At 38.4% G+C, this 13944-nt stretch overlaps 1 protein-coding gene across 5 annotated transcripts in view; it reads right to left on the reverse strand.

Moving 5' to 3' along the window:
- The window catches only part of ITPR2 (inositol 1,4,5-trisphosphate receptor type 2), a 500503-nt gene that overhangs the window by 322658 nt on the left and 163901 nt on the right, over nucleotides 1-13944 (reverse strand). For all 5 annotated transcript variants that reach the window (XM_047065390.1, XM_047065392.1, XM_047065391.1 and 2 more), the window contains exons 17-21: nucleotides 13660-13779; nucleotides 13109-13294; nucleotides 11505-11756; nucleotides 10114-10258; nucleotides 8511-8661 (exon numbers count right to left, since the gene is read on the reverse strand). In XM_047065390.1, the coding sequence (XP_046921346.1) occupies nucleotides 8511-8661; nucleotides 10114-10258; nucleotides 11505-11756; nucleotides 13109-13294; nucleotides 13660-13779 (854 nt within the window). The remainder of the gene's footprint in view (nucleotides 1-8510; nucleotides 8662-10113; nucleotides 10259-11504; nucleotides 11757-13108; nucleotides 13295-13659; nucleotides 13780-13944) is intronic.

Here is a 13944-nt window from a genome sequence, read left to right on the forward strand (position 1 = left end):
ATCTGTTTCTTATTCTCTAAAACCAAAGGCACTTTAGCTCCGAGCCTGAAGCCTCAAAAGAAAGGAAATCCTAAGAGCAAATGGAATTCTCCATTTGACTTTTTCAGTGATTTCCCATTTTTAACATTATAACACATATGCCAAAAAAAGAGATTATCTGGTTACTGATTAGGGACTGGCCCACATTTTGGGGCTTGACCATGGAAACTCCCAAGAATTTGAAGTTGTAAAAAAGCAAAATGACAGAAGATTAAAAGAAACTGTTCAGCTCTGGTTTGGTCTTTTGATACTTTTCTGATATACTGCCTTTTCAAACTGTGGTGAGTTCAAGGACGGGGAGACAACTGTGAAAAGAAATGATGGTGGCGGCCTAGATGCCCTAACTAGGACTGCATCGTATTCCATGGATAAGACTTTCTTGCTCCCTGTTGGAGGTTGAAATTTGAACCCCAGTTCCATTCAAACAACAAACAGACGCATGGAAGGATACTGGCCAGATCACTAAATAAGGAGTTAGACCCAAACCATCCCCAGACTGTATCACATTCTGTACCCTGTTCAATGGAGATGAGACTTACCCTCACCGCTCAGAGCTAACATGTAATGTTCATTAGAAGAATGTAAGTCGTATTCACATGTCTTCCCAAATTGAATGACTCTCTAGGAGAACAAAATACACCCACCCTGCCACAAAAAGTGATCTTAATTAACAGTAGTATCAATCCTTGGATTGTACACCCTTCCGTAAGCATAAAGAAAAAAAAAAGTATAATTTTTAAATAGAATGTAGTTTAAATAAATAAATAAGTAAGTAAGTCAGTAAGTAAGTAAAATGTACTTTCAAAAGTATATTGAAAATATCTGACTTATCAGCCAGCATATGCATTTGCTTTTAACTTGTATACGTGACAAAAAACAGCACTGCTTGACATAATCCTTCCACCCAAAAGATCAATTACACTGAATGGTGCCTGTGCACTTTAAATCACTGAGAGCAAATGATAGGTATTAGGCAAAGCAAATTGACTCAACAACATACCCTGCTGGGAGCGAATACATTTGTTTGAAAACAGTATTTGTTTTCTTAAGTGAGTGCATAGCCAATGAAGAGAATTGGATTGATGGCTCTGAAGGTTAGGATCTTCTATTTCATGACAGCACAGGCCAGGGCAGTGCTGGCTCCCAGCGCCTCCATGTGGGGACACCTGCATAATTTTCTGAGCAGGCCACCTCTAGGGCACACAAATGAAAAGTTGCTTCTGAGCCTAGCCACTTCTGCTGAGCGTGCCAACTGAAAACTACTGTGTTGTTGGGCAACACGGCCTGGGAGCTACATTCAGACCCCCAACCAACTCCAGCGTGACGACAACTCACAGCGGCACAGAGGTGGGCTGTTACCCAGGACCCAAAGAGGACAACTTCTGGGATTGCCACTTTTCTAGCCAGCCATCCCCATCGCCTCAAACACTAATTACCGACATCTAAACCTACAGGATTTAAAAAAAAAAAAAAAAAAAAGAATACTGCACACTGTGCATGCACACCCTCCTTAAGTCAGGTGCCACTGAGGCCGGCAAGAAATGGAACTCCAGGAACTGAAAGCCCTTTCCTTCTGGACACACCTCTTCCTCCGCTCCCCTGGGTCTGACCTGCCAAACTGCTACCAAACACATTTCCCTGAATGTCCAACCCCAACTGTGCTGGAGCAGAATTAGTAAGTTGTAAGGAGATCAGAAGGATAAAAAAAAAAAAGACCCGGTTCTATTGCACAAAATTTTCCAGACATGGTATGAGAAAAGAAAACTATTATCACATACTTTAAAGGAACTGGTTCATCTAGCAACAATGCTTATAAAATTACTTCCTGTTTTTAAAAAATCTTGCTTTGCAAATGACTTCCAATTGAATAAGGTTTCACTAAAATAGGAAAATATAATCCATATCATTTAAGTATAAAAGCCAAGATGATGATACACTGAGTATTGTAATGTGGCCACAATGCTATGGCTCCCATGAGTTGTCCTTTAAACTAACAGTTATTTTTTTTTTCCCCCAGGTACTTTCTGTAGTCTGGGATTTCCTCTCTGGCATCAACCTCTGTCTCATCCTATACCACAGGAATTTTTCCCAGGCCTGAAAATCCTGTCTCCACATTTAGAGATTCCAGAAATGTGTTCTCTCTTGCTTTTTTTATTAAGAATTTATAGAGTCTAACAGAACTTTTGTTAGGAATTTATAGTCTAATAGAACTCAGCTATAATAACACACTTCCTAGTAGAGATGCCAGATAATACTTTAAGTTTGAAGTGTCATCTTAAATACAATAAATCATTTTCCTACTTGGCTAATTATTTCAGTCATTAACTTGTTTCGAAACACTTCCAAAATATGGGAAGAATTGCAAAAATAATACAAAGAACTCCTATAATATCTTCTGACCAGTTTTATGCGAGTCACAAACTCAGCCATATTTGCATCCTTTCCCACCCTCTCTCTCTCTTTACATATATCTTACATATCTTTCCTACACCCTTTAAGAGTTAGTTCCACACACCATGACCTTTTTATTCTCATTTCTTGACCTTTTATTTGGTAAAAACAAGTACATCCTCTTACATAACCACAGTACAATTATAAAATTCGGGAAATCTGATCCACTGCCAGAACCTAACGTACAATTCAGATTCCAATCTCACCAATTGTGACAATAATATCTTCTGTAAATGATAGTCTCCCTGATCCAGAATCACATATTGTATCTAGTTGTCATTTCTCTTTAATCACCTGTTAATCTGGAACAGTTTCTTAGCCTTTCTTTATCTTTCATGACATGGACATTTTGAAAAGTCCAAGCCAATTGTTTCATAAAATATCCCACAATTTGTATTTGTCTCATAATTCTTCGTGATTAGCTGGAGATTCTGAATTTTTGTCAGGGACACTTACTAGGTGATGCTACGTCCTTCTTAGTGCATCACATCTAGAGGCACATGACATTGCTTTGTCTCAATTTCCTTTCATTTTAAACTCTATATTTTGTTTACTTACCTTATAAATATCCATATTTATAAGATCCCACACAAAGTGTTTACTTAAAAAAATTTATGAACCGAAGATTTAACCTCAGTAACAATTGTTTTAAAATATTAGCTCTCTGAACTAATACATAATCAAGTGGTACAAACAACAGGAAAACTACTTTCTTATGCTTTAACTCTTAGCAATGCTGCTAACTTACTAGCACATCTTGGGCAAGTTAATTAATCTCCCTGAATATGCTTTTCTATATTGGAACTTTAAAATAAAACTTTCTAAAAAGCTAATAATGCAAGTTAACATAAAATAAACGTTGAACATTAGTAAAAGCAAAAATGATTCTTTGGGAAGGACTTCTAGAGGTTAGTGGAAGGAAGAAAGCACAGCATAACAATGTCTCTCAGAGGTATCATCTATAATTCAATCATAATTGTGATCAAATCATGCTTAAAAACAAACTCTGTTTTCTCGCAGATTACATTAGATACCCAATCATAGGAATGTATAAAAAAATAATTTACCCTCTGATTTGCAGATATCAAGAGAAGGAATCTTGAAACTATGGTCCTTAAATTCAAATTAATTTCAGTACACCAAAAACTAGGATAACAGAACTCTTGGGTATTTACTAGTAAGGGGATAAGCACATTCTTTCAGAGTTCAAAAACCTAGCCAAAATCCACAAACTCCTTTCCACAAATTAGGAAAATGTATTTCCCCAAATGAAGAGACATTATTCTACTTGACATACCAGTCTCAAAAGGAAGAAACCTCTGAGTCTTGGTTGATGCAGTATGTATACAGAGATGTTTCCCATCAATACAAAATGAACTTTCTTAGAGAATTATAATTGGCTCACAAATCTATTGTGAATCTATTTTAATACTGAGTAAAATTGTCGTGTTTCATATTTTAATAATGGAGTAAAATAATGTGTGTCACTAAGCAGAAATCACACTACATGGAAGGTAATCCATGTAAAACCACTTAGCATATAGAGTACTCAATGAATATTAGTTACCTAGAAAATATATGTAGATGAGCCAACAAATAATTAAAATTATCTAGTGCTACTTTTTACTTGGCTTCCAAGATATCACATTCTCCTGGTATTCTTTATTCACTGGCCTCTCTGCCCCAGTCTCTTTTGCTGACACTTCCTCTATTTCATAGCTCAATGTTGGAGGGTCCCAGGAGTCAATCTTTAGATCTCATTTCCTCCCGATCAATAATCACTCTGTAAGTGATCTTATTCAGTCTGATATTTTGAATGATTTCTATGCATTAATTCTCCCATTTATATTTCCTACCCCGACATTACCCTAAAGTTTCATTCATATACCCAGCTGTTGACACAACTTCTCTACTTGGATGTTAATTCAAACCTAGGAATAATCTCTGACTGTCTTTCTCTTTCCACATCCATGTCCTATCAGTTAAGACTGTAAAATTCCCAATTCATCCACTTCTCCCCTTGTCTACCACTACTCTCCTAGTTCGTCACCATTACCCAATTCCCCGACAGCTTCTTACTATGGTCTTCCTACCATTATGTCCACATCAGTATTCTCTGTTCTCTACTCAGCAGCCAAAATTATCAGATAATATCAATCCCTTCTCAAATCCCTCCAAAAATTGCCCAACAGACTCAACAAAATTCAGATTCACAGGTCTGCAAGGCTCAACAATCCAGGCTTCTCCAACTTTCTGTCCTACTATTCTCCTCCTTCTCATTTTACCTCAGCCAAAATGGCCTTCCTGCTGCTCCTCCCACATGTCAAGCATATTCTGCCTCAGGGCTGACCTCCATGACATACGTGGGCCTCTGCTCAAATGTCAGAGGTTGTTCAGTCAATTCTGCCATCCTCCCCACTTACTCCACTCTCCATATTGGCCTACTTTATTTTTCTTCACAACATTATCTGATGTAACAGTATATATTCATTTGTTTATTATCTGTTTCCCCCAGTACAGAGAAGGGAGGGATTCTGCCTCTGTATTTATTAATTGTCCTCCTTGTGGCTAAGGACTTTATCTTCTTTATTTCCAGTGTGTAAAACAGTGTCTGGCATACAATAGTAACTCAATAAATTCCTGTTGAAAAAATTAACCAATGGCTCTCAGATTGCTGAAAAAATGATGAAGATATCCAGAGATGGGTGGAGTCCATGAGAAAATATGAGAATTAGAAACAATTTTAAAAAGTAAAAAATGCATCTTAGTGGTGCCTGGGTGGCTCAGCCAGTTAGGCATCTGACTCTTGATTTCAGCTCAGGTCATGATCTCACAGTTCATGGGTTCTGGCCCTACACTGGGCTGTGTGCTGACAGTGCAGAGCCTGCTTGGGATTTTCTCTCTCTCTCTCTCTCTCTCTCTCTCTCTCTCTCAAAATAAATAAATAAACTTAAAAAATGTCTCTTACAGGGTAGACCTGGATATGACAGTGAAAAGTGCAAACAAGATATTATCAAATTTTGAGAAGACAAAAACTACTTTTCTTTATGGTAATACTCTGAAAGCAGACTGTGAGCACTGGGACCAACAGCCAAGATCAATTTCTAACATTTTAAGAATAGTTTAGTTCAGAGTAAACTGAAGATTATAAAAGCATCACACCAAGAAATATCTTTAACACAATATCTCAACTCCTATGTACCCTCTGGGACTGTTAAGAGAAGCCTCTCACTGATGAGATTCAGGAAACAGAAACAGAATAGTCTATCAGCATGTCCCTGCTCTTTGATATACCATTGCTGTTCTTGGCTTTTCCTTTGCTTTCATTCAGATATTGTCCATAGACTTTTATTTTTATAAGATTTCAAGATTATATATAAAAGATGCAAGAACAGAATAGAACACTTATATACATTCTCATTTTTTCTCCATTTGTTTTCATAGTGCCTCCACTGACACACCACGACTCTCTCTGAATATACACTATACATAATAATTTTATCATGCTATGTCTTAGAAATCACCATTCTGGACAATTTCACCATGTAGGACTTAGGTTATCTTTTATTTACAAAATATTCTTTTGGATTGTAATTTTAAATATAAGTTCTGCTCCATGGTTTTCTTTTTCTTCTTCAAAGGAGCTCCAATTATTCATATGATAGCTCTTCTTTGCCTTTCTTCCATTTCATCCACTTTCTCTCTGACTCTTTTTACTTGTTTCTCCATATCACTGACATTCTCATCATTGTTTTCCTGCCTTTCTTCAATGGTTCATATTACACGTTCATTCTAATCTACTCTTTTGATAATATAATTTAGTCTGTATTTCTAAAAAAAATAAAGTCTATATTTTATTCTATTTCTTTCCCAGATCCAATAAACTTTCATTTCATTTCTTCCTAGTTTTTTGGTCTATTTCTAGCATTAGTTTTTGAATCTATGATTCAAGGTATTTTTCACATCCCAATGTTTGTTTTAAGATAGTTATTTCACTTTAGAGTCTCGTGTTATAATTTTTTTATCTTTTATGGTTGTTTTTCAGAGAAGAATTTCCATCAACTGATATGTTTTGATTTTTTATTCTATTTTGCTCTTACAAGAGTTTCATATAGAGGAGGACCAACTTCATATCTGCATTTCTTGGACAAGGTTGACAATGTGAGCTGGTTCATGTAATCTTTAGTTCAAGATCACCCTCTCCTGTCAGAGTGGTGAAGTGCAATTTCTTTAAAGTTTGGCTCTTGGTGGGGGGCAATGGAAAGGAATTATGCACCTTTCCTTCAATTTTGTGGTTTTCTTTTATCTTGTGGTACTCAGGATTTTGCCACCTTGCTTATTTTTCCCTTCACCAACAAGATTCCAAAGGGTGCCTCTCCTTCATCCCTAGGGATAAACATTAACCCTCCTCTTCCTGAGAGGCATTGCATTTCCACAATTTCTACCTATGCACTGTTAAGTCCCTTCATCTTTACTCAGTGCTCTTATCCACCTAGATTCTCTGTCAGTATTTTCACACTTAGCATAGACTTTCTCTTTCTGAGGGTGATTTGCACACAATCCCTTCTTGTCTCTTCAGCCCAGGTTTTCCAGAACCTTCTAACTGTCTACAAAGGCTTGCAGTGAGAACCTGGGAGAGAGCTATACTGAAAACTGATGCTACTTTTCTACTTACACCTGAAGTTTTTATTGTCCTCTTTCTTCTTGTTCTGCTGAAGGTGAGGGATTTATGTGGTTTAATTTGCTTCTTATTGATCTCTACAGATTTTTGGAAGATGTAGAGATTCTTGAGATTTAGGTAGCAGCAATTAATTACCTCAGCTACCTGCAAGTTCCTCATTTATAATCTTAACCAGATATTTCTTCCTTATGTCTGAAATTACATTTCTGGTTTCACTTTTTTAATCCTGTAGTGGACACTATAGTGGCCACACTGTGCTCCACCCATGTCCCTTCTTCAGAGCTTAGGCACCTATTCCCCCAGTTGTTGAACATCATGGTGCTGACTTCCCACTATGCCTCTCACTAAGAGTGACCCCTGACCGAAGGGAACTACCTTACCCAAGGGTACACTCCCCACTTCATGATAAAACCGTCAGTCAGTGGCTGGCTAATGCAAAAACACAAAACTCAGCACCTTTGCTTTAATCTGTGACAACTACAAAGGGCCAGCCCTGCTCTAGGGCTCCCTATAGGATGAGCTGATTTGCAAGATGTACCTACAGGGTGGATCAGCTCCTCCATCTGCCCAGTCCTACCTTCCTCACTTCCTTGCAGGTGTATATCCTGAATGCACTCTTCAATATACCGCCTGCAAGCAATTCTCTACCTCTGTGTTTGCAAGGCATCCAACCTAAGCTAACCACCATCAAAAGATTTTTTAATTGAGTTAGAAAACAGGCACTGTTGGAAGTACCTTGAATATATCGTAGACATTCACTAAATCTCACAAGGAAACTGTAAGGAAAATACTGTTGCTATCATCTTCATATCTCAGACAAGAAAAAAAATAAACTCTTAAGAGAAGTACCTTGCCTAAGTTAACAAATGGCAAAGGCAGGATTTGAATACAGCACTCTAACTCAAAAACCCATTCTCTATACTGCCTCCCACACTGGTTTTGCATTCAGTGCTTCTCTGGCACAACCATTACTGTTCCGATTCTTTGTACATTTCTATTCCCTGCTATGAAGCATAGCCAGCATATGACACATACCAAACTGATCACAAATATTAAGATGTTTTTGATTCTTTAATACGTAATATTTTCACTAGTAGATTAGCCATAATATTAGTTGCCAAAGACAGAACTAATTGATCTATAAATTTTTCTTTCAAAGCTTTAATTTAAAAACAGAGAAGAATGTTTAGAAATCCAGCCTATTAGCACTCAGTCCTATCATAGGATCAATTTTCATGTGTACACATACTCTAGCAGGTACATGTTAATAACCACTTCTCTGTAGATATGTTTTCACCTTACCTCCAAAAAGATTATAACTTTTCTTAAACATTCTTACCTCCATCTTGAAATTTGCTCAGTCTTTCAAAATACGATGACATAGGGACCTGTACAATATCTAGGATAGCCAGAAGTGTTCTCGTTAGCCTTAGCAATTCACTGAAGCTATAAAATCCAAAGTATATAAGATTCCGAGCCAAGTGGACCACCTTAATAAAGAAAGGGAGGGGGGTGGAAAAGAAACAAAAAACATTAGAAACTGAAATTAACATTGGTTTTTTTATAGCATCTCAATTAGCACAGGTGTTTCTAAACTTTCTAATCCTTTAACACCTAGGAATTGAAATGCCTACAAAAGCAACCACTGAACTCTGATTTATTCGAGCTTATGATTAAATCTAAATAGGGCCAGTTTGTCATCTCTATCAAAACCCAACATGACAAGATGAGGCATGTGGTCAACAGCCAGTAAGGAAGCCAAGAAGAGAAGATTTTAGGTGTATCAAGGTGTTTAAAGAAATTTACACTGGAATGGTTTACTTAACTAAATATTAACCTATTTAAGTCAGTAGGATATCACTTAATAAATGGTTACATTAATGAGTTACTTTAATAAATGGATATTATCCATGAATTTGTCCAGAAATATATGTCCCTATGCTGCTTTGTGGCTTTCTGGATACTATAAGGCAATCTAGGTATGACAGTTTCCAGATGGTCCCCAAGCTATGGTCTCCTTTCACATTGCACCAAGGATGGTCTGTGTGACCAACAGAATATGGCAGAAGTGATAGCACACTACTTCCAAGATTAGGTTATAGAAGATTGCAACTTCCATCTTGGGCTCTCTCTCTCTCTCTCTCTAATGGCTTGCTCTGAGTGCCATGCCATAAGGACACAGGCAGCCTATGGAAAGGCCCACATGGCAAGAAGATGAAGTGTCTGGTAAATAGCCAGCAAGGAGGTAGGGCCACCAAGAAACACATAAGTGAGCTTAGCAGCAGATCACCCAGCCCCAGATAACTGCAACCCCCGTCAACAGCTTGATTACACTTCATAAGAGTCCCTGAGCCAGAACTACCCAATCATGCATTTCCAGATTCCTGACCCATAGAAACTGTGAGATAATAAATGCTTGTTCCTTTGGGCTAAGTTTGGGGGTAATCTGTTACACACCAGTAGACGCCTAATACACCAGGTTATCAAGTAATAGCATCTATTCTCTCATTTTGTCACTATATTCCCCAAATGATATTAAAACCAAAGGTATTTCAATTCAGTTTAATGAGGCTAAAAATTTCATTTCCATGAGTTGGGGGCAGGGGGGGGGGGATGTATCCAAACAAATTACAATGTATGCAAACTGTCTTTGTTCATTAAATGCAACAAAGTTTACACAAATGAACCCCCCCCCAAAATCCAGGAAAATAGTATATAACAGATAATTGTAACTAAAATATTTTGTATTGTACTTCAGGTATAATTAAAGCATCAAATCTATCTTTTAATCAATGGTAGAGGGATCATACCTTCATCAACTAAACTACCCAATTACCAAGACATCCTAAATATTAGAGGAAAAAATCTTTGATGCTCAATGTATCTAACTTTTCACAGAAAAAACTGAATAGCCTCACAAATGAATTGTTTTTATAAAATACCTCAAATGTCAGTTTGTTTTTTTCTTTATCCCCAAAAGGAAAGGGCTGATTTACAACTTCTTTCAAGTATTCTTCAACAAATTCCATTGTCAGTGCAAATTTCCTCTTCATATCATTTCTGGAAGAGTCTGTTATAGAATCATATCTGGGAAGACAAGATGAATATGAAGCAAGTTAAATTGATTGAAATCATTTAAAACAGGAAAATATATGTACTTTAACCTCCTGGCTTCTGAAGTTTAGGTAACTTAGTTACCTTTCTAGATGTTTCTACCACAATACTAAACACTTAAAAAATTATTACTCCTATCATAAATATGATTTGTTTATTGGTTTCTAGAATAATGTTTCTATTATCAAGAGTTGGGGGCACCTGGGTGGCTCAGTGGGTTAAGCATCTGACTCTTGACTCCATCTCAGGTCATGATCTCATGGTTCGTGAGTTCAAGCCCCACATTGGACTCTGAGCTAACAGTGCATAGCCTGCTTGGGTCTCCCTCTCAATCCCTTTCTCTCTCTCTCTCTCTCTCTCTCTGCCCCTCCCCTGCTCCCTCTCTCTCTCCAAAAATAAATCAATAAATTAAAAAAAAAGAGCTGTCATTTTCCTCTCCAAAAAGAGCATTTTTTATTTTATTTTTAAAATTTTATTTATTTGTTTTTGAGAGAGAGAGAGAGAGAGCACCCATGTGTGCTTGCACGTGCAATTTAGGAGGAACAGAGAGAGACAGGGAGAGAGATAGAGAAACCCAAGCAGGCTCAGCACCTTCAGCACAAAGCCTGATGTAGGGTTCAAACTCACAGACCAAGATATCATGACCTGAGCCAAAATCAAGAGTCTGGTGGTTTTCTGAGCCACCCAGCCACTCTCCAAAAGAGTATCTTATTTGCATTTGAAAGACTAACAACCTGGGAATGAGCTAAATAGGTGATGGGGATTAAGGAGCACTGGGTATTGTATGGAAGTGTTGAATCACCATATTATACTCCTGAAATTAATATTACATTGTATGGTAACTAACTGGAATTAAAATAAAATTTCAAAAAATAGTAAAATAATAGGAGTGCCTGGGTGGCCCAGCCAATTGAGCTCCAACTCTTGACTTCAGCTCAGGGCATGGGCCCCACAGTGAGCATGGAGCCCATGCTTAAGATTCTCTCTCTCTCCCTCTGCCCCTCTCCCCCTCTCACACTCTCTCTCTCTCTCTAAAATAAATAAATAGATAGATAGATAGATAGATAGATAGATAATAAAACAGTAAAAACAAAAAAGACCAAAACCTGAGTTTGAGCACAGAAATGCCCTTCCATATACTTCATTTCAAAATTGAAGACATTTGATTTCAAGTTCATCTACTAAATTTAAAGTCCTCAAGAAATTTTTCCAAACATACTCATGAATTGTGATCTTTGTGGGGATTTCTGTCCAGAGCCTGGCATAGCGAACAGGTACCACAGACTCCTGGGGATCCCGGTCAACATGCATGTGGAGCATGAGGCGACAAAAAGACGCTCGGAGGTCAAATGGCAGGCTCTCATCCGACACACACCGCAGGATCAAATCGACAGAGAGCTGCGTAGAAATCTGGTTTATGGCCAGATACTGGCGATCTAAGCACATCCTTGCAAAGAGGTTTAGCTGGTACCTTAAAAATATTAAGCATATTACATTATTTGTCTTATCTTGAAAAAGTTCTTAAAGGGGCGCCTGGGTGGCGCAGTCGGTTAAGCGTCCGACTTCAGCCAGGTCACGATCTCGCGGTCCGTGAGTTGGAGCCCCGCGTCGGGCTCTGGGCTGATGGCTCAGAGCCTGGAGCCTGTTTCCGATTCTGTGTCTCCCTCTCTCTCTGCCCCTCCCCCGTTCATGCTCTGTCTCTCTCTGTCCCAAAAATAAATAAACGTTGAAAAAAAAAAAGAAAAAGTTCTTAAACAGCACAGTATCAGTCAGTGTCTACTATCTACTTTCATGACACCGAAACTTCCAAGGGTCTGTCACACTGGAGTCAAATTTTTTTGGTGGTAAGTGATCAAATGACAACAAATACAAGAAATTGTCTCTATGCCTGTTCAAGTTACAATTTCTGTTACTTGTTCCAGCAACATGTGTCTGATGGAAAGTATCATTAGGCTGTCCATTTTTGGTTTCCTAGGATTACAAATACACTAAGCTTGAAGGCTATGGATAACGGCTCACGTGAAACCACCTCTCACCTTCCCAGTCCCACTCGGCTCTGGCTCTATTATCTACATTCTAACCTTAGATCCACTCACTTCCCAAACCAAATGTGACCAATCCAGATGGCATCAGTTAGGCTTGGATTCGTCAGCCTCCGAGATCAAGAATTAGCCTTGGCTTTGTTGCGATCGATACCTGTAGAAACCAGGGAACACGAAGCATGCTCTGCCTTTCTCAGATTCCTGCCATTTGGGCCTAACTTTTCCCCAGGGCATCTGCCGGGGTTTCTATACCTTCCACTCAAAGATACCAGCTAAGTTCTTGCTCCCAAAATACTGACCACCGGGAACTACCATCGCAACTTCTGCTGCGACCTGTTTCCAGTGAACTTTCATAACCAAAGATACCAGTTTCTCTCCAGCCCTAGGTCCCCACGTATTCATAAGCACAATCACACTCCCACCGGCTAACTTTCTCCGAGGCCACCTCTGCGGCTGGATCAGCACACCCAGCTAAGTACCATCTCTCAAGTCCAACACTGGGGTCCCAACATGTCTCACATCTGCACCCACTCCAATCAGTAATGGGGGAAATTACACCAATTCGAAATTAGTGAAAAATCAGAAAACTGCAAGTGGTGTAGGTGGAAAACACAGATATTGACTTTTATTTTGAATATTTTAAGTAATATTACGTATTTTCACTACCTTAGCTTTGACAGGATTTTTTAAATTTCCTCTTCCTAGATATATGACTTCCGGAGGTTTCAGAGAATCTTCTCTCAATGAATATGTAAGATTGACATTTATGATGATTCTTTACCTGTAATAGGTAAGAACTTCCAAATCAGCTTTGGTGCCCTCTTTTGCTTCTTGTGCAAGGTGTCTGATAGCTTTGCCGTGAGGTTCCTTGTTGCTGTCAATCCAGTAGAGCCAAACTTCTTCATCATCAATGTCATCTGAAAGGATGGAGCTCTCCAGGGGGTTGTCTACTTGCATTGAGACCAGCCTTGAAATAAATTATACATACAAAATCTATTAAGAAGCTCACTGACAGGGGCGCGCCTGGGTGGCTCAGTCGGTTAAGCATCCGACTTCGGCTCAGATCATGATCTCACGGTTCGTGAGTTCAAGCCCTGCATCGGGCTCTGTGCTGACAGCTCAGAGCCTGGAGCCTGCTTCGGATTCTGTGTCTCACTCTCTCTCTGCCCCTTCCCCACTCATCCTCTCTCTCTCTCTCTCTCTCTCTCTCAAAACTAAATAAACATAAAAAAAGAAATATGACAAATATTTCACAATATTTCACTCACAAATATGACAAGGAGCTATAATGCTTACAAATGATGAACAGAAAAAGATTCCTCCCCTGCTTACTTAGTTTGAATGAGAATGTCTGCATTGCCTGGGCTCAACATAAATTTACAGATGAGTTCTTGAGTTACAGGTATAGCAGTAGTATTAGACACACACAGATCTGATAAATAATCCAAAAACCTGGCAAAAGAAAAAAAAATAAGTTGAACAGTAAGAAAACACATTTCATAAAATATCACAATAAAAATATGGTCGGGGATATAATGAAAATAACTTTTTCTATCTATTTTTAATATTATCTCCATGCAACATTTTTAATGTGTTGCTTATCTATTGCATCATTAG

This window comes from Lynx rufus, unplaced genomic scaffold, assembly GCF_022079265.1.
Source record: "Lynx rufus isolate CCGP_SWC_20201006 ecotype Redwood Valley unplaced genomic scaffold, mLynRuf1.p SCAF_7, whole genome shotgun sequence".
In the NCBI taxonomy this organism is placed as follows: Eukaryota; Metazoa; Chordata; class Mammalia; order Carnivora; family Felidae; genus Lynx; species Lynx rufus.